A 20,407-nucleotide genomic window follows, 5' to 3' on the forward strand; every position below is an offset into this window, starting at 1 on the left:
CCATCAGCCTTGAACTTCATCGAAAACAAAGTCCAGCCCAGATTGGGAGACTCAAAACCTGCATTTTAACAACGCTCCCCACCCACACGCTTCGCGCACAAGGATCTTGGGCACACTGAATTCTAAGACACTATTCTAAGTTTGTTTTGTTTGTTGTTTGTTTCTTTCTTTATTCAATTATTGTTAGGGGGTTTCTTTTCCTGGGGGAGAGACGAAAAAGGAGTCTCATTCTGCAGTCCATGTGGCCTTGAACTAAACACCCCATGCTTTATTTTCTGCACAGTAATGAGACTACAAATATGTGCTATAACCCATCCTATTTCTAATGTTGGGTTTTAAACACCAGAGAATTGGAGTGTTTCTTTTCTGCTTATTTCTGTGTCTTTCCAATATATCTAATTACAGTGTTCTGTTCATCTATCACAAAGGTAACTACTTAATATTTTCAACAGCCTTCTAGAACCCCTTTCCTTTTACACACATACCAATTCTAATTCCTGACTCTAAGAACAAATAAAGATACTGTCACTTTGACCTAATCCAGAGTTCATCCTTCTAAATAACTGTATTGTCTCTATCTATAAAGCACTCTGTTGCCATGGCAATACATGCATAGTTGCATGTGCAAGTAATTGAGGACTGCTGCATATGACACTCTCCAGCAGAAAACATCTGTACCTTCAAGTGTTCATCACCCTCCCTAAGTTTTCTTCCCACCCTTTGAAGTCTCTGTAACATACATATGTTTTATGGACACTGTAGTAATACATAAAAGGAAGAATGAGAGCTATTGTAAGAAAGCTGGAAATCTCCTTCAGTCTGTTGTCAATTTGTAATGTAGCTTGGCACAGGGTTATTGGTTTTTGTTTTAATGTAATTTTCAAAGACCCAATCCTCCATACTTAAAGTGAGAGGAGGGAATAACATGCTTTGCTACACTTCAACCCTTAGAATGTTCGACAATTCAGAGTTTACTTGAATTTTAACTAATTATTCACCAAACCTTCCTGGCATTAAACATTAACATGGCTATTTTATGTGTCCCAGTTCATTATCCTGCCAATAAATGATTAATTATAACTTTCTGTCTTGGCCAGTAGTTTTTCTGGACTTTTATGATTCATTAGTTGTGCTATGTTGGAATTCAGCCTCTCGAAACTGGCTTACTAGCATTTATTGTTTTTTATTGCTTCTCTAACGTGTCTTTAGAAAGAGACGCTAAGTACCACATGTTTAGAAAGGGTTTAAAAGTTTGACGTGTTAAATAAGGGTTACTCAGGTGGCAGTAGTTACAGAACCAGGGAACAGGTGCTTCTGTGGACTTGGCCATTTGAACAGCACAGTCAAAGATGGATAATTTCTCCGTCTGTCATCCCAACGCAACTGTCTGCGAAGGCGATTCCTGCTTAGCACCGGAGAGCAACTTCAATGACATTCTCAGTGTGGCCATGAGCTCTGTACTCACCATCCTCCTGGCCTTGGTGATGTTTTCCATGGGGTGCAATGTGGAAGTCCACAAGTTCTTGGGACATATAAGACGGCCATGGGGCATCTTCGTGGGCTTCCTCTGTCAGTTTGGAATCATGCCTCTCACAGGCTTCATCCTCTCCGTGGCCTTTGGCATCCTCCCGGTACAAGCTGTGGTGGTACTAATCATGGGTTGCTGTCCTGGAGGGACTGCCTCCAATATCTTGGCCTATTGGGTAGATGGTGACATGGACCTCAGGTAAGACAGAGGCATCTGCAACTCCTGCAGTCTTCTGGGGTTAAGTATGGAAACCTTTATAATTTCCAATATCTGTTTGATCAGCTACACTGACTAGATGTCTGGCTGAGGAATTAAATGGTAAGAATAAGTGCATCTTCTGGGATAGCTGCTTCACTGTTAGACCTGGAAACTTTCCTTTTGTACCTGTGCATTTTTGTAGTTATCATCCTGAAACAAAACAGTGATTTAGATTTTAATTTTGTAGCCTTAATAGTTTCAGTTAGCACACAAAGAAATAGGTTTCTGTGTGATATTTGTATGCACATATATCATTGTGCTTTGCTCTTAACCACCCCTCATTACCATCCTAGTTCCTCTCTCTCACTCCTGTTAGACCACTTCCTACTTTCCTGTCACAGACCTTCCATTGCTTTCTCTGTTCTTTCCTTGCTTTCAACTCCCAGCTCTACCCTGATAGTTCACTCTCTACCATGTCCTATGTCTATATGACTATGTGTGAATATGTACATTTAAATCTAGATATGCATCTGAGGGGAAGCCTTGTTATCTGTCTTTCTTAGTCTGGATTACTATGCTTGCATGTTGAATTCTAACTCACTTAATCATAAGTTTTATTATCTGGGGGAATAGACTCCAAGTTTGGTTTTGTTTAATTAAGTAATTCTTTTCCAATCTACAACTGTAAAAAAAAACTGAGAAAGTCTTGTTGTAATGGAATAAGGAGGAACTTTCTTTTTTATAACAAAGAGGTTTGAGTGCAAATATATGCTTAAACTCTCTGACCAACATCAGCTCCACCAACTGTCTGTTCTTTGGACAAAATACTTCTTGGTTACTAATGAAGAATACATAAATTCACTTTATCTCGACGGGCACTAAAAGGAAAAGAATTCTTCAGTAGTAATTCTTAATTATGCTTATTTCTTTATAAAATAAAGAAAAAACAATTTCTCTGCTTTTCAACAAAGAAATCTGACCTTACTGTTTGTCCAGTCCAAACCTGTATCAGTTTGAACTAGCACTGGGAAGGAGGGAGGAAGATGAAGCATCAATAGCACTAAAGCAGGAGTTTTTAATTCTGAAAATCAGACAGACAAGTGTCACTTTCCTCATCTCCTGATGAAGACTTGCATTTCAGTTAAGCATTGAGCTGTTCAAGAATCATGTGCTTATTAAATATTGGACAACCTGCTATCAGCTCTGTTAGTTCCTGGCTGCCTGGTGAGCATCAGGGAATGAGCCATCAACTCCCAATTGACGCTAGTTTCTGATGCCTTAGAAAACAAAGAATATACATTATTCCTTTTGCATAGGGACATGGAATTGCTGCCTAGCAACAAATATTCCTTTTCTTAAAGAAAAGCCCTGTGAATAACACAGAATCATAAACTCTGTTGACATAGTTAATCTGTGAACCACAATATAGTAATCAGGACTTTTTAGGTTTCCACTCCATTGACCTGCGTGCACACACACACACACACAAACACATACACACACAGTGAAAATTCCAGGAACTCATAATAACCAGACTGTGAGGAATGGCTTCTTGATATTTATAAGTTTCAAACAATACAGCCACTACAACCTGTACCTGAACATAATAATGTCACATTATTGCTGAACATAAGATCAGTTGTATATGGTACCATATCAATTCTCTTACATCACTTATGCTGAGTACAAATTACTCAGTAATATATCACAGAAGACATTACCATGTTCTACCACACAATGAAAAATGTGTGCTATATCTCTGTCATAAAGAAGTGGTCATGCCTCAATACAAGATGACATTAGGGATTGGACTAAGAGTACTTGCAGCTCTTGCAGATGACCTAAGTTTCATTCCCAGAACCCATATCAGGTGGATTAAAACTGTAACTCTAGTTCCAGGGGATAGTATTACTTTTTTTGGCCTTTGTGAGTACCCTTATATACAAACTCACACATGGTACAGGCACAAACACATAAATAAATAATAAATAAACAAAACATTAAATGAATGAATGAATGAATAAAGAAATAGAGCTTTCTTTAAAAAAAAAGGTAACATTACACATTTTATGTTTGGGAAACAATGTTTAAAGATTTTTTTTTAAAGAAAGTGAAGTCCCAGCTACTAAGTAATAGCCCCCTAGAACTTAATTCTTCTGGAGTGAGTGCTAGAAATCTAAGCCTCAGTATGACTTATATAGATGCAACCTTATATTCCACTTAGATTTCCAAGTCTGCATTCTTAGGGCATCGCATGTTTCATCTTCACTTGAATTCTAGCAATATCAGAAATGATAATTTTAAACCAGCTACCTTTATTACTAGAGTTAACCATGCAAAATAGCTCTAAACATTGTCATTTTGCTTTGCCTTTCTTGGATGTGGTCTTTGAAAGAAGAAACTATTTACCTGTCCCCCATTATGTATTCTCAGAATTTCGCAATCTCTAATTACTTAAATGTGTGAATAAATAGAAACAGTTGTCCTTTTTTAGCAGCAATTAATATTTCAGCTATTTCTCTGATAACCTGTAACCTGGGACATTGTTATTTGATCAGTACACAGAAATTCTCAGTTAAGCTGTGTCATGGGCATAATGTGCATAAAATATATCAGGGGAAAATTAAGGGAGTCAGACAAGTGAATCTGGTGGTAGCAAAGGTTTATGGCTCAGGGACACTGAGATTTGCTTTCTCCTTTGTCTCTCTGGTCTGTCCCCACACAAAGGTGAATATATGATATCTCCTTAGCGATAGCTTCAGCCACACCATGTAAAAGCTTTCCTTTAGTTCTATTTCATTCTCTTTTTTTCATCTCTCTTATTCTCATTCGTCTTTTCCTCAGTTTCCCCAACTCTTACTGTCTTATATACTCATTACTTTCTAGGTTTTTGTTTAGTGTTTTTTCAACCATGATCTTTGTCTTTGGCTAATCATTGCATATTTCATATTCCACTTAGCTGTTCATTGATATTTTCAAGATCCATAACCCTCTGACCTGTCAGATCAATGCCTCCTCTTTCAAATACACATACACTCATCTCTTCTCTCTTGTGGGAGAACCAATCCCACTGGACTCTTTCTTTTATCTTTACTCACATTAATCAAACTCTGTTGCTTCCATGAAATATTGATTTTATTTTACTAGCTAGTGTTGATTAGATGCTAGTGTTTATCAGACACTTTGAGGCACCAAATATAAAGCTAAATTCTGAAAGAATATTGGTGTTTTTTAACTCTCCAAAGAATCCTAGGGTCTTCTGCATTGACAGATGAGAAAAGTTAAGGTTTATAATCTTTGCCAAGGTCATCAAGTTGGTGAATATAAGTGTCAGGTTTGGGATTTAGATGGACAATATCTGATGGTCTCCTCTTAACACTTGACTTTTGATCACATCATACCTACCACCTGCACAGTCTACAGAATCAGACACATGTTTGTTGATATTTCAAAGGTAGAGTTTCACTTTTGATGTGATTGTAGTCTTTTGTATTTCTTTATCCTTGATTCCACTCAATTCCTCAAGACATACCAACTCTTTAGTTATGAGTTTCATTTTCCCCATATATGTAAATGTTTTCCCTAGCAATTAATAGACTGACATAAGAATTAAAACCAAATTGTATTTTTAATTTTCTAATTCATTAGAGTTTTTATAGTTCCATGTGCTCTTTCATAAGTATTTATATTTCAACATGTATGCCCTTTATAGAAATTAAATTTTTCCATAAAATTCATTTTTGTTTTGTGAAGTTATTATTCTCCTTATTGTGAACCATTTCAGCAGTATTTTTGTTCTTGTTATTAGTTCAGATAACATCAAAGTCTAGACCCATCAAGATTCCTCAACATCTTACTGTCAAATTTCCCACTACACCTAAACCCTTCATTTTCCAACTTCTATCTTTCTCTCTCCCATGAAGTTTAAAAACAAATGCCTCTTCCTCTTCACCATGAGATGATAAGAATTCTGTTCCCCTGAATTCCTTTCCCACTGTGAGGATATACTATATGGCCAGCCAGTAACAAAGGGTTTTTATTGGGGAGCAAGTTAAGAAAAAGAATGCCAGAATGGTGAAAGAAGGAAGGAGGAGCAGATTTGAATATTCCAGTGTTTTAGTTACAAAAATGATGAAGCATTGCTAGTAAATGAATGTTTTTGTATATTTGTTGATTTTCAGTTGTTGATGTTTTTTTGACTACAGGATGCTACCTTTAGTTTTCTATGACCACAATTAAATTTATGAAAAATTCTTTATTTCATTTTAGTTAGTGTGTAAAACAACCTATTTCATTATGATGTCTCAGTTCATACATTGCCATTGTCCTTCACTAAGATTGACTGTTCCCAATGCCCTCCCCACACTTTTGCCTTGAGCCCATCTACTTAGTCCTCCTCTGCCTTCAGGTTATTATATACCATTGTGTGGCATTTTTCTGAGGAGATGTGAATAAACAGCTACTAATCATAGATAAAACACCAACAATAGAAGCAAAGAGATTATTACATGAAAATCTAGTTTAAGGAAACAATGAGTTTAATTGGGGTTGCTTTTACAGGAACATAGACAACTCATAGTTAGCTACCCTACTAAAGAAAATATCTCTCATTCTCAAACAACCATTGACTGTATACATCGTTGGGGAGGCACACAGCTCTGTGAGCACACATGCCCAGCCATTATAGAAAGTTAATAGGTCCAATATTGTGAATGTTTCTTTCTAGTAATCACAGATGCTGACATACAAAAATGAAATGGCCACAAATGGATATAGATAGATAGATAGATAGATAGATAGATAGATAGATAGATAGATAGATAGATGATAGAGTCAGAGACATTGAGACACAGATAGACAGATGGGTGGTTGGACGGGGTGGTTGGACAGGGTGGTTCTATATGTGGGTGAAAACATATGCTACCTGGTCTATCATTTCTCCTTGCCTTTAGAAAGTCTTTTAAATGCATCTTTCATATTAGTTTACTGTCACTGGTTTAGCTCTATCGACATAAACATTTTAATCACTTTTTTAAAAGAATGCTAAAGAAGTTAAGACCCCTGAATGACTTTGTTACTACCCATTATTTTGCCCAAATTATGCAAATTTATTATAGAGCGTTGAGAGAAAATCATTTCTCTTCATATGCTTACTTTCTTTACAACTTGTTTGGAGGGGGGCATTTACTATAAATGCAACTGACTTTCCTTCTGGTATAGTTCCAGAAACCAAACTCCACTGACTGTTAATTATTTATAGTGAGGTAACAGTGACAAAGAGAAGCCCAATTAATGCATTACCAAGATCCACACAGTAAGCGACATCACATTCTTCCAACCCAGTATGTGCCTTTGCAGCTCAAGTATTAAGTCCCTCTGTTTCACGAGCAGAGACTGTAACCCTGTGTCCAGGACATTTTGAGGAGGACCAAGAAGACACCTACTCAAAAGTCTCTCATCCATACTCTGGTACAGTACTGAGAATAGCATCATTTAATTTAGTAAATTCCTCCAGATCACAAAACAAAATCTTCCTACTCAGTCAGGCACCCATAATGAACAAAGTATTTGCTGATTTCTTATTGTCGACTCAAACAGTGATGTTACGTTAACTTTCCTAGGGAAGTTGTGAGCAAACATCTATTCGCCTTGATAAGAGACCAAAGTAAGGATTTCACCCAAGTCCCACTTGTTGAACAAATGAGTTTATCAAACTTACTTAGAAAGCACAGAGAAGAGGTTACTCCTAGAAGTGTCAATAACCCCCCAAACAGATGCATTATCACAAAGTCCAGCCCATCATATTCAGAATCTACCCCTGCATCAACCTTCCATTTCATGCATGCTGTAGCAGCTCCCAATATTACTAGGATATGAGAAGGGGCAAAAGGGAATGGGTTTCAGACTGTAATTCTGGGTAGGGTCCTGTGACCCTCCCAACACCCTTACTACAGGAAAATGTCACTGCTTCCATTACCATTATCAAGACTACTTAGCATCATACTGTTTGACTTATTTCATTGTCATGGCTACTACATCAAGGTAATTTCTATTCCCAGAGAGTCTGGTTTGGTAGGCTGTGCTTAGTGGAAAAAAATCATATACAACAGGTCCAAGTTCAGACACTTGGTACCATCTTCAAAAATTATTTTTATGTATCATTGACTCCCCTCTATGATCTGTGAAAACAGATACTGAGAGAAGGATAATGCAGACTATGTGAGAAGACACCAAATACAGGTGACCCTGCCCAAAGCCAGGCACTTTATAAACATGACCACTATGTATTTCTATCTCCATACAGAATGATGTACTGGTTGAGTCTCAACAAAATTGAAAATGAAAGTGCACCTCCCATAGAAAAACAGGTAGTCACCTCAAGCTGTTTGTTTCATTCCAGTGTTAGCATGACCACTTGCTCCACACTGCTGGCCCTTGGAATGATGCCCCTTTGCCTCTTCCTCTATACCAAGACATGGGTCGACTCAGGGACAATTGTGATTCCTTATGATAGCATTGGTAAGTAATTTTTCTGCAGTATGTTTCATATTATCCTCAAGATCTCTGCTTAGTCCCCGTTAGGATCTCAGGCCAAGTTCCAAGCTCACACACATTTTTCCCATGTATAATTTCATTATGAATTCACTCTGAGTTTGCAGAAATATTGAAAGAATGCAAATTCCAAAATATGACCATGAAGAGAAACTAAATTTGCCTCAGTTCAAAATAACATGGGGGAAAAAAACAGTTTTAGGAATGCAGTCTTAACCTAAGACTGTTCCCTGAGGATAATTAGGCTGCTGGCAAAAGGGAGTCACAATTTTTCCAATGGTGGATTTATGGTAATGGGTGTTTGCACCAAATATTCAAATTGAAGAAACACACACAAATAAAAACAAACAAACAAATAGCATGTTTTTATGGTAGTTGGTAGTCATGGGTTACAGATGGGGCACTTCTGAGTGAAATATATTATTCTCTATCCTCAATTGTAAGATATAAATGATATAAATATATAAATTGATATAAATGTCAATTTAATGGTATGCTCCATATTTTTATGTCCTAGAAGTCAAATTAGCTAGTTACTGTTCTGTCTTTTTATATTTCAATTTCTAAATGTCTCCCAACTTGAAGAAACTTCTTTTCTGTTTAGGGGAGAAAAGAAATGGTAGAAAATAAAGCGGTCTTTATGACATGAAATGGGGTCAGGTCCAGACTGAGAGAACTATCACATGTGCAAAGCAGGCTGTCTCTCAGAACTGCCTTGACGGAAATGAGCTGTCGAGAATACAGTGCACAACCGTGGTCAGCAGGTACACTGCGTGACAGTCCCTCTCTCTGTTTTAATTTATTTATTAATTTTATATCCTAGCTACAGGACTCCCTCATACCTCCCATTCTCTCCTCCACCTCCCTCTGCTCCCCTGCAATCCACTCCTCCTCTGTTTCTGTTCAGAAAGGGGCAGGCTGCCCATGGGTATCAAGTAAGTATGGCATATCAAGTTGCAATAAGACTAAGCACCTCCCCTTGTATTTAGACTGGACAAAGCAATCTAATATGAAGAACAGGTTCCCAAGAGCGAGCCTAAGGATCAGCCAGAGCCCCTGCTCCCATTGTTAGGAGTCCCACAAACAGACCAAGCTACAGGACTGTCACATATATATTGAAGGACTAGGTGAGTCCCATGCAGCCTCTCTGGTTGTTGGTTCAGACTCTGTGAGTTCTAATAAGCCAGGTTAGTTTGTTTCTGTTAGTTTTCTTGAGCCGCACACCCCGCCCCCGTGTCTGCGCTCAGTGTTCTGGCACCCAGTTCCCGAGCTTCGGGCAAGGGGGCTGGAGGTTAAAATACACAGACACACACAGAGAGAAAGCGACACGGGTCATCCTTGAATTCCCCAAGAATGCCCCCTTTATTGTGTTCAGGGGCAGATTATATAGAGATAGCCACGACCCAGCCAAACCCACCAGAAACCACTCTCTTGCCATCAGGAACTCCTGAAGGTCTCCTGCTCAGAGCAGCTGTAGGCACTCAGATCAGGGAATTACAAGAAATTCAGGATCTGGGGTCTCACTGCTCCCAACATTCTTGTGCTGTCTTTGACAGTCTTTTTTATTGATTTTTTTTTTTTGAGGTCTTCATTTTTCTCTGTTCCCCTCACTGCCTCTCCCCTCTCTTTCAACACTGTCCCAAGGTCCCCATGCTCCCAATTTACTCAGGAGATCTTGTGTTTTTCTACTAACCATGTAGATTAGATCTACATAGGTCTCTCTTAGGGTCCTCATTGTTGTCTAGGTTCTCTGGGATTGTGATTTTTTTTAAGCTAACTTTGCAAAGAATTCTTTCCTAATCTCTCTCAGAAAGGTTTGGGTTTACTCTTAACAGAAATATACATTCAAGGTCAAACAGAAACTCCCCCAAGATATTTTAAAAAGGAATTCTTGTGGGCTGAGAAACTAGACTAAAAGTCACTTCCACTTTAAGGAAAGATTATTTTCCATGCTTAAATGTGATACAACCTATAAACAACTGAGTTAGAACAAATATTGTGAGCCCTGACTGTGAGACAATCTGTATTGTAGTTTTTCTTGCCCCCGCATTAAATGATGAGTTACTCCTGATTTCAGTGAGGAATTGTAGTGGCATTTCATTTGTGTTTTAATAAATAAAACATGCCTGAGGATCAGAGAGTAAAACAGCCTCACCGGACAGCCTTACAGACCGGGAAGTGCTAACCCACAACTTTAATCCCAGTAGCCGCACTAGTTTGCCAGAGAAGCTGAGCAGCACATTCCTTTAATCCCAATGGTGTTGCCTTTAATTCCAGAACTAGATAGGGTTATCAGAGGGGAGGAGACAGTTTTCTAGAAGACATGATCAATAAATCCAACAGTCTTTCCCACAGCTCTTCCTTTACCCTTTTCTCCTGATCTTGAATAGTTCCTTTCTTATTGTCCTTCTTTTCCTTTTTTCTTTCGTTTCTCCCATCTCTCTCTTAGTTATTATTTTAATTCTTCTGAGTAATTTTGGAGCAACAATAATTTTGATAGATTGAAGAATTTGTTATTAGATTTGCTTTAAATGCATATCCAGAGTCTGTGGTTTATTGACCAGACCTGAGTCAATCTATCCAACACTAAACAGACATCTACTCTCAAATTTTCAACATTTGGTTTTACTTTCTCATACTACTTCAACAGTGTTTTGGAAAAGAAACAGTCCATGAGAAGTTGGAAGTCCACAGTGCTCTGTTAAACAAAGGAACTATTTGGGTAAACAAGTGTTAAATAATGTAGAGACACAAATCATATGTCACAGGAATGGCAGTAAATTTCCCATGGTGAAATTGAAGTATGACTCTTTTGTCTGGTTGGGTGAACACAGTGCTATAAAGACTTATAATTACAAGAGAGGTTGCCATATATATATATTATCACACAGAAATTTAGGGTATGGTTTTTATCTTATTCTCTCACATCTTTGCCATAAATTTGAATAACTGAAGTGAATTTTAAGTGAAGTGTGTTAGCCTTCAAAATTCCAATAGACATTAAGCAATTTATAATATTTTTCCACTTTAAAATTTATAAGTATTTATTTCTACCACTATGAATTAACAAGCTAGTGTAGAATGTATCTACCTACACTACACAATGTGCAGACACAGACATACACAAATACACACACACACACACACACACATTCACAAACTGTGGGGAGGTGTTTTTTCTGAAAATATAAAGATCTAACAGATAAAGGAAGCAAAGATCTTGGAAAATAGAATGAAAGTAGGTTGTTAATATAAGGAACTCTAAAATAGTCATCTCTGGATTGAGATAAATTATTTATATCATCATTTCTCTGCTGTTCTTAACTGGAATGGAAAAAGAGAGAGCAGGAATATAAAAATATATGTGGATGTGTGAATTTGTGTGTGGGGGCGATATCTGTGTGGACATAATTCTACATTCTGTTTTCAGTGTTCAAGAAGACAGACAGGACAAAGAGCCTTTTCTAGGCTACTTGTATTTTTTTCTCTTATTAATGCTATTTTCATTGTTGTTAGGCACTTCTCTGGTTGCTCTTGTTATCCCTGTTTCCATTGGAATGTTTGTGAATCACAAATGGCCCCAAAAAGCAAAGATCATACTTAAAGTAAGTACCCCATGCATGGGACAGGCTGCACACCTCTGTGCCCTGCAGTCAGAAGTGGAATGAGATGGTCTTTCTATCTCCTAAACTGTTATTCCCATCACGTATACCATTGGGAAGACTTGCCATCCACAGTCCTAAGATCATCCCTTAGATAATGTCCTTCCTTATCCTATCTGAGGAACAAACTTCCATCTGTCATTTAAGCCATCAATTCAATATCACCTATTGGTTTTACTGTGTTTTCCAACAACTGTGCTGTTATTTAGGCTGAGTTTATGTTATAAAATATATCTAGGTAGTTTTCTGAGAAGGTACAGCATATCTTTCTTATACCTAGAATTTATCTTTCATACCGAGCATATCTTTCTCATACCTAGAACTCAGCGCCCCTGAACTGGTAGATACTAGCCTGTGGGATGTAAGGGAATAAGGTAATTGGTATTTCTTGTTTTACAGGAAAAAACTACAAAATTGTCATCTTCAAATGTTTTTAAGTTTAATCAAAGAAGAAAATAGGTCTGGAACGATGGCTCAGCCATTAGTAGTGTGTACTGCTCTTGCAGAGTGCTCACAGCTGTTCAAAACTACCTATATCTCCAGATCTAGGGATCCAAGGATGCCTTCTGGACTCTCACTGGAACTCATGTGCACATATGTACAAGTGGACATACATGTAGTAAAATTGAACCTTTCTGAAAAGGAAAAATGATGTTTATCCTTATTTGAGCTTTAAAAACACTTAGGATTATAGCAAGCATAAAATGTGACTTGGGCAAATTTTTTGTTTTGCAAGCTCAGAAATCCTCCTTGGGCCAATTAAGCATGATTATATTGTCCTGGTGTTTCCTTAGTCTCTAGAACACTGGAGAAGCTCTTCTCTTTCCACAAAAGTAAAGGGGCATAGGTAACTCATATCCATTTTCCTAAAGGAACAGTCTGATTAACATCTCTGACACCTGACAAATATCTCTGGACTCACTTTGACACAAGTATGTTCACATGTATCTTTTCTTTTAGATTGGATCCTTTGCAGGTGCAATTCTCATTGTTCTCATTGCTGTGATTGGAGGAGTACTGTACCAAAGTGCCTGGATCATTGAACCCAAACTATGGATTATAGGAACGATATATCCAATAGCTGGCTACAGCCTGGGGTTTATACTGGCTAGAATAGCTGGTCAACCCTGGTACAGGTATGAGGTTTAGATAAATGGGACTGAGCATTTTTGCTTATCACAGCTACTGCACTAGTTTTCTACGGTGCCAATAGGAAATAGCCATATGGTATAGAAAGATGACTCAATAATTAAAAACACAGGCTGCTTTTTCAGAAGACCCAAGCTTGCTTTCCAGTACCTACATGGTTGCTCCCAGTCATCATAATCATCTGTAACTACAGTTCCAGGATATCCAATACCATTTTCTGACCTCTGCAAGCACCAGGCACACATGTGGTACATAAACATATATGCAGACAAAATATCAATTTAAATAAAATAACTTTTAATTAAAAATAAGAAAAACTACCCCTAAATGGGTCATTTTGGCAAAAAAAGACACATTCTTACAGTTTCACAGATCAGAAATCATATTTAAGGCAGCTCAAAGCTGGCTTTTTTGGCGGTCTGTGATTCAGGATTTATTGGGAGGCTCTCACTTTGACTTTTAATGTCTATCTTTTCTTGTACCTCATCACATTTTATTTCTTCTGTGCATGATACTGAGCTCAAATTAATATCCCTTTTTATAAATATGTAACAAGTCACATTAAATTACTGGCCACCCTAATGATTTCATCTTAACTAATTATATCTGCAATAACTCTGTTCCCACATAAGATTACATTCTTAGATATCAAGGTTAGATATAGGATGGCAACATTTGAATTTGAGTGAAGGATGTACGCAAACATAGAAGCTGAAAATATTGATGCCAAATTCAAATTCCTTCACCCTCAATCACTGTTTACAATATTTAAATAGCATCATTTGTTCATAAATTATACAAATCTCCAAGAAGTACTGGCTGCCTTTGTTCTCAACTCCCTGACATTCTTCTCCACTAGTCCCCAACCTGTGAAGTAAAATTTTCCCTTTGCAATGTGCTCTGATTTAATAAGCAAAGTTTCATGAAAATAATCAATTTCATCTTGTGATATACATATATATCACAATATATATTCCTCTAACCAGCATCAGAAGGACTCAGCACCCAAAGGTGATAGACACTAAAGATTTCCTATCATTTTTCTAAAAACATTTTTTTCCAAATGGTCCACCTAGGTCAACAGACAGGCAGGAAATGGGGTGTAGAAACAGGCATTAGTGTGCATCTGAAAAAGAAGTGAGCAAGCCTGAATAGTGTGAGACAAATTAACCCTGATCAAACAGACTCAGGATTCATTCTGCCCTGCTACTCTCTCACTGGAAGACTTTTGGTTCCATGCTTACTTTAGTTTTCTTTATTGAAGATTAGAAACATTAATTTTTTACCTTTCAGATTTTTAATCAAAATTTAATCAGAACAAAATTAATTTTAAAATAAATGCCTAATGAGAAATACTGTAGCTTTAATGTTTTCTGATCCCTGATCTCTCCTGTGTGTTTTCACTAAGTATGTAATTTGAGAATAGATAAAATGGACCTTCTCTGAAGTTTATGGGATGTTAAAGTAAATGAACCTATCCCCCACTTTATAAATATATTGGGAGTGAAAAAAAAAAGGTTCAGTGTTTAAAAGCATGTACTGCTTTTCTAGAGGACCTGAATTTGCATCCTAGCATCCATATTGGGAGGCTCAGAACCACCTGAAACTCTAGCCTCAAGGGCACCCAGTGCCTCTGGTCACTATGTGCACCTGCATTCACATGCACATACCTACATGCATACAAACCATTAAAGATAAAATAAGGCTTAAAATCATTATACTATATAATAAGTTGTTTTATATATTAATGTATTTATACAATGTAAAGTTATGTTTAAAATATATACCAAATATGGATGCTAAAAGTAGAGATAAAACCTAGGTATATGCTTGTAATCTAGCAATAGGAAAACTGAAGCAAGAGGGTTGCCACAAGTTAGAAGACAACCTAACTTGGACAGCATAGTAAGACTGATCTCGAAAGAAAGGAAAGAAAGAAAGAAAGAAAGAAAGAAAGAAAGAAAGAAAGAAAGAAAGAAAGAAAGAAAGAAAGAAAGAAAGGCGAGAGAGGGAGGGAGGGAGAGAGGGAGGGAGGGAAGGAGGGAGGGAGGGAGGGAGGGAGGGAGGGAGGGAGGGAGGGAGGGAGGGAGGGAGGAAAAAAGAGAAAGAAAAAGTAACCAAAAGAGAGATAGAGAGGAGGGAAGGAAGGCAGGAGATGAAAGTAGGTAAGGGGAAAAAGGAAATAAGGTAGAGAGAGATGGAGGAAAGCAAAGAAGGGATGAAGAGAGAGAAGGAGGGAAGAAAAATGCAGTCTGTGTACATGCTTTCATTATACCTTCCATTTCTGTTAGATCATAATAAGCCTAATAACAGGTAAAGCACATACATCTTCATTCTTACTCTCAGGTGCCGAACAATTGCCTTGGAAACCGGGATGCAAAACAGTCAGCTGTGTTCCACCATTGTACAACTCTCCTTCAGCCCTGAGGACCTCAACCTTGTGTTCACCTTCCCACTCATCTATAGCGTTTTCCAGATCATCTTTGCTGCAATATTATTAGGAAGTAAGCAATAATGCTAATTAAATTCCACTATGATGTTCCTTTTGGATAAATCCTGGAAATGCTAAAACAAACTTTTTAAAGATTCTCTATTTCTGGCAGTTCATTGTACAAATAAATTTTTTAAAAAATGCATCCACGGAAGTCAGTTATCACGACTTCATATGTGTTGATGCAAAGACTATAGTTTTATTATAGGTCTTAGTGAGGCTTTCTTAAAAGAAAGGCAGAGGAGATGGACCCTTTCTGTTGACTTTCTGTTCCTCAATAGTCAGACGCATATTAACCTGTGAGGAACATTTATTGTTCACCATTCTAAATGCTACCAAGAAACACAGGTTTTAGTGATTCCCTCCCCCAAGCCTTGTCTTGATATGCTTTTTAAATAGAATAACCAACAAAATGACAAACCATATTTATCATGAAAAAAATCATAAGTCAATTTATAAGTTTGTACATGCAAATTTTAAATATTGAAATAACTAAAGAAGTGTAAACAAAGATGTACCAGAGACAGATAACCCAGCTTTACTTTGTCATAGCGTATTTCCTCCTCCCTCATTTGATCCGCACTAACTCTCCTTCACCAAATCGGAACTTCTCCCTACATTTGACTACACAAAGTCTGATGGTGTTTAAGTCATATTTTTAAAGTTCTATTTAAAACAAAGAAATTAATTTACTTTTAAAGTTTCATGACATTTTATAGAAAATGCAAAGTGGAGGAACACTTTTGAAAAAGATGCTGTGAAAATTAAGTTAGAAATGCCCAGAAAGCCGGGCGCACGCCTTTAATCCCAGCACTCGGGAGGCAGAGGCAGGCGGATCTCTGTGAGTTCGAGGCCAGCCTGGTCTACAAGAGCTAGTTCCAGGACAGGAACCAAAAGCTACAGAGAAACCCTGTCTCGAAAATCCATAAGAAAAAAAAAAAAAAAGAAAGAAAGAAATGCCCAGAAATAGTTTCACTTATCTTTACATTATTCCTATTCCCGGATCAATATGTGTTCAGGTGCCCATCACAGTAATGTCTCAGTGACATTTTTCAGACAGAGGCTCCTTTCCAGTACAGGAGTCTCATATCACAGAAAACATAACATGGACCCAGCAGGGGTCTGATTCTGAGGCAAGGCAAATAAGTAGATGGTTTGAGCTTTCTGGTCAGCCAACCTAGCCAAGCCAGTGAGTTTCAGGCCAGTGGAAATTCCTTGTCTAAACAAGCAAGATAGGTGGCACCTGAGAAGCAGCAACCAACACTTACACAAATGGGGACATGGATCTGAATACACACATGGACCTGCAGGCATATGAGCAACATATACACAAACAAGTGCACACACATTCACAAACACATCCAAAGAAAGAAAGAAAAAAAGTGCTGAGAAATACTTGTACCACAGAAGAAAGGAAGTCTGATCAATAACAAAAAAATAGTGAAAACAAAAGACTAAGCATGTTATTCTGACCCAACAATTTCTATAAGGGATGACCAGACCAAGGCCCTGGACATCACACACAGGCATAGAGAATATTTAGTTGAAGACTATTAAATTAACTGGGGTGGTGTAAACACAAAATGAATGATTTTTGCTTGCTGTTAAATACCATATACAGCTTGAAGCCATGAAAAGGGCATACACTTTTGCTGAGCAAACATCCTCTGAAGCTCTCCACCCAGACTTCTTGAGTGCAGTCATTATAACAATATGTGTGATCCTAAAACTAAAATAATGATACTTGGTTTCTCATAACACCTCCATCCTGTAAAAAATGCAAAGGGCTTTCTGAGCTGCATTAGTCAATCACTAGACAAAGTAATTTTTCAAGGTGTCATTCTGGAATTTACTTGACTTCTCATATATTGTTTTTTGCAGTTTATGTCGCATACAAGAAATGTTGTGGAAAAAATAATCCTGAGTTACAAGAGAAAACAGACAATGAAGTGGAGCCCAGGTCATCATTTCAGGAGACAAACAAAGGATTTCAACCAGATGAGAAGTAAACTCTAAGGGGACAAAAAAAGAAAGCTTACTAACAACATTCATCGAACTACAGCTATGATTATTTCCTTTGGTGGAATCACCAGCAAAAAAAAAATAATAATAATAATGCTGAAAGTTAAATTGAAATTGAAATTTGTTATTGCTCTTGGTACAAAGTGACTAGCAATCCATTCTTTAATGTGGCAAACATCCCTATACGTGTGTGTGTGTGTGTGTGTGTGTGTGTGTATTATTTTTCAGTATCCATAGAAGACTGGTCACAAAGTATCCCTTTATATTAAATTCACAGAAGCTTAGGCTCCTTTCATAAAATGACAAAATGTTTGTTTTCATCTCTCAAATACTTCAGACCAATACTAACTTACTTAAATTATTTAACATGATGTAAATGCATGTAAATAGTTGTTACTGTATTGTTTAGGGAATGATGATTTTAAAAAATCTGTGATATTTTATGTTCAATACAGACATTTTTTCCTGATATTTTTGATAAAAGTGAGTTATAAACATAGTTGTCAAATTTATCCTCAGGAGGGCAAATGCATTTGCAAAGAATATATAGATAGACACCAGCTAGCTACCTGACTAGAAGGAAGATAGATAGATAGATAGATAGATAGATAGATAGATAGATAATGATAGATAGATAGATAGATAGATAGATAGATAGATAGATAGATAATAGATAGATGACAGATAGATAGATAGATGATAGATAGATAGATAGATAGATAGATAGATAGATAGATAGATAGATAATAGATAGATAGATAGATAGATAGATAGATAGATAGATAGATAATAGATAGATGACAGATAGATAGATAGATAGATAGATAGATAGATAGATAGATAGATGATAGATAGCGATAGATAGATAGATAGATAGATAGATAGATAGATAGATAGATAGATAGATAGATAGATGATAGATAGGTATGTGACCAATAATCATTAATGTGTTATCAAAAACATCTATAGACCTAACTGTATATAAATCAGACTTAAAACCTTGGCATAGTAAGCTGAATTCAGGGACAAGCACTTCTTTTATATGTTAAAATATAACAGATTATTGCTATAAAATGTTTATTTTCTTCAATATTTATGATTGTAAAATGATTTATGTGAATGAGTGTATTCCTCTGACATTTTAATCACCAATTTGAGATTTTGCAACCTATTTGTCTGTGATGTTTACTCTGAAAAATACCTTTGTATTTTAAAAAAAGTAGCTTCTTTCAATGGCATTCCAGAAGCAGAAGTGAGAGAAAATGTTACTAAAGAATTAAATAACAAATTAAAATTGGGTTAACACATAAAGGATATTTTACATCTCTTCACATACTTCTAGGGCCTACCTATGACCACTTTATCTTTCAAGGAAAAAAGGCCATTTAGAATAGTTTGTATTTGGCATCTAGGTTTTTGAACTCTAGAGAGGTTTATTAAAGGATTACCTACCTGTATGAAGCCAATTCAAATCAAACCATGTCTCAGAAACCAAACTAAAGAAGCCTGCAATTGACCACCCCACATACACATGCACATGGAGATCAATTTTTACATCAATAGACAGATGCAATATGTTGGACTAGGACAGTCCTAAGGCATTGATTGGGAGAAGAGAGGAGAATGGATCTTCTTTTGGGTAATGTCAAGAAATTACCTTCAAGAATGTGAATGAAAGTCTAGCTGCTAAGTACCTTCTATACTTTCCTCATCAAGCAGAAAAGAGGCAGGTGTACTAAAGACTTTCTATCAAGTTTTCAACACAACCAAAGTCAAGGGCCTGAATATCAGCAGCTGCAACAGCAGGTTTTTCCTCCCCGTTGATTAAGGAATGTGAGTGACATAGATACTTACTTTCTTATAAGATTTGATACCTGTGAGTTTATTTTTCTCCTAATATTTTATAAAGAAGAAAAATACCTAAGTTTTCTAAAATGAAAGATCTCTATTTTGAAATGAATGTGAAAAATTGGTTAAATCATGTATATTATTGCCTCTGTTTCATATAAGATGGGTATTATATTTTAAAGGTGTGAATAAATAAGAAAGGTTTTTGTAATATCTAGTAGTGGAGTCTTTGTGAATACTGTCAATATGTCCTCATGCACAATCCTATTGATATAAATAAGAGAACTTAAATTATTCTCTGAAAAGTGACTGAGAGAGAAACTCTTAATTAAATACACTAATAATTGGGTCTCCCACTGACAATAATTGAGACTTTTCCCCTAAGAAAATCATGTAGAGAAACATTAATCAAAGATTCTTAAAAGTTATGTGACACAAACACTGAGAGAAACAATTAATAAATGGAACCTCCTGAAACTAAAAAGCTTCTATAAAGCAAAGAACATGGTCAACAAGACAAAACAACAGCCTACAGAATGGGAAAAGATCTTCACCAACTCCACATCAGACAGAGGTCTGATCTCCAAAATAACAAAGAACTCAAGAAACTGGTCATCAAAAGAACAAATAATCCAATAAAAAATGGAGTACAGACCTAAACTCTCAAAAGAGGAATCTAAAATGGCTGAAAGACACTTAAGGAAATGCTCAACATCCTTAGTCATCCAAGAAAGGCAAATCAAAACAACTCTGAGATTCCATCTTACACCAGCAAGAATGGGCAAGATCAAAAACACTGATGACAACTTATGCTGGAGAGGATTGGGGTAAAGGGAACACTCCTGCATTACTGGTGGGAATGCCAACTGGTACAGCCTCTTTGGATGTCAGTGTGGTGATTTCTCAGAAAATTAGGAAACAACCTTCCTAAAGACCCAGCAATACCACTTTTGGGTA

General features: G+C 36.8%; 1 protein-coding gene across 1 annotated transcript; it reads left to right on the plus strand.

Moving 5' to 3' along the window:
- Positions 1-1,349: 1,349 nt before the first annotated feature.
- Positions 1,350-17,589, plus strand: Slc10a2 (solute carrier family 10 member 2). Its single transcript, XM_057753045.1, has 6 exons — positions 1,350-1,726; positions 8,127-8,245; positions 11,795-11,883; positions 12,901-13,076; positions 15,436-15,593; positions 17,462-17,589. Exons 1-6 carry the CDS (start codon positions 1,350-1,352, stop codon positions 17,587-17,589), a joined length of 1,047 nt encoding a protein of 348 aa, XP_057609028.1.
- Positions 17,590-20,407: the final 2,818 nt, after the last annotated feature.

Source organism: Chionomys nivalis, chromosome 20 (assembly GCF_950005125.1).
Source record: "Chionomys nivalis chromosome 20, mChiNiv1.1, whole genome shotgun sequence".
Lineage (NCBI taxonomy): Eukaryota > Metazoa > Chordata > Mammalia > Rodentia > Cricetidae > Chionomys > Chionomys nivalis.

Coding starts and splice junctions, on each gene's coding strand:
- Slc10a2 (XM_057753045.1), top strand. CDS start 1,350: ATGGATAATTTCTCCGTCTGTCATCCCAACGCAACTGTCTGCGAAGGC. Junction 8,246..11,794: donor GATTCCTTATGATAGCATTG/GTAAGTAATTTT, acceptor CATTGTTGTTAG/GCACTTCTCTGGTTGCTCTT. Junction 11,884..12,900: donor AAGCAAAGATCATACTTAAA/GTAAGTACCCCA, acceptor CTTTTCTTTTAG/ATTGGATCCTTTGCAGGTGC.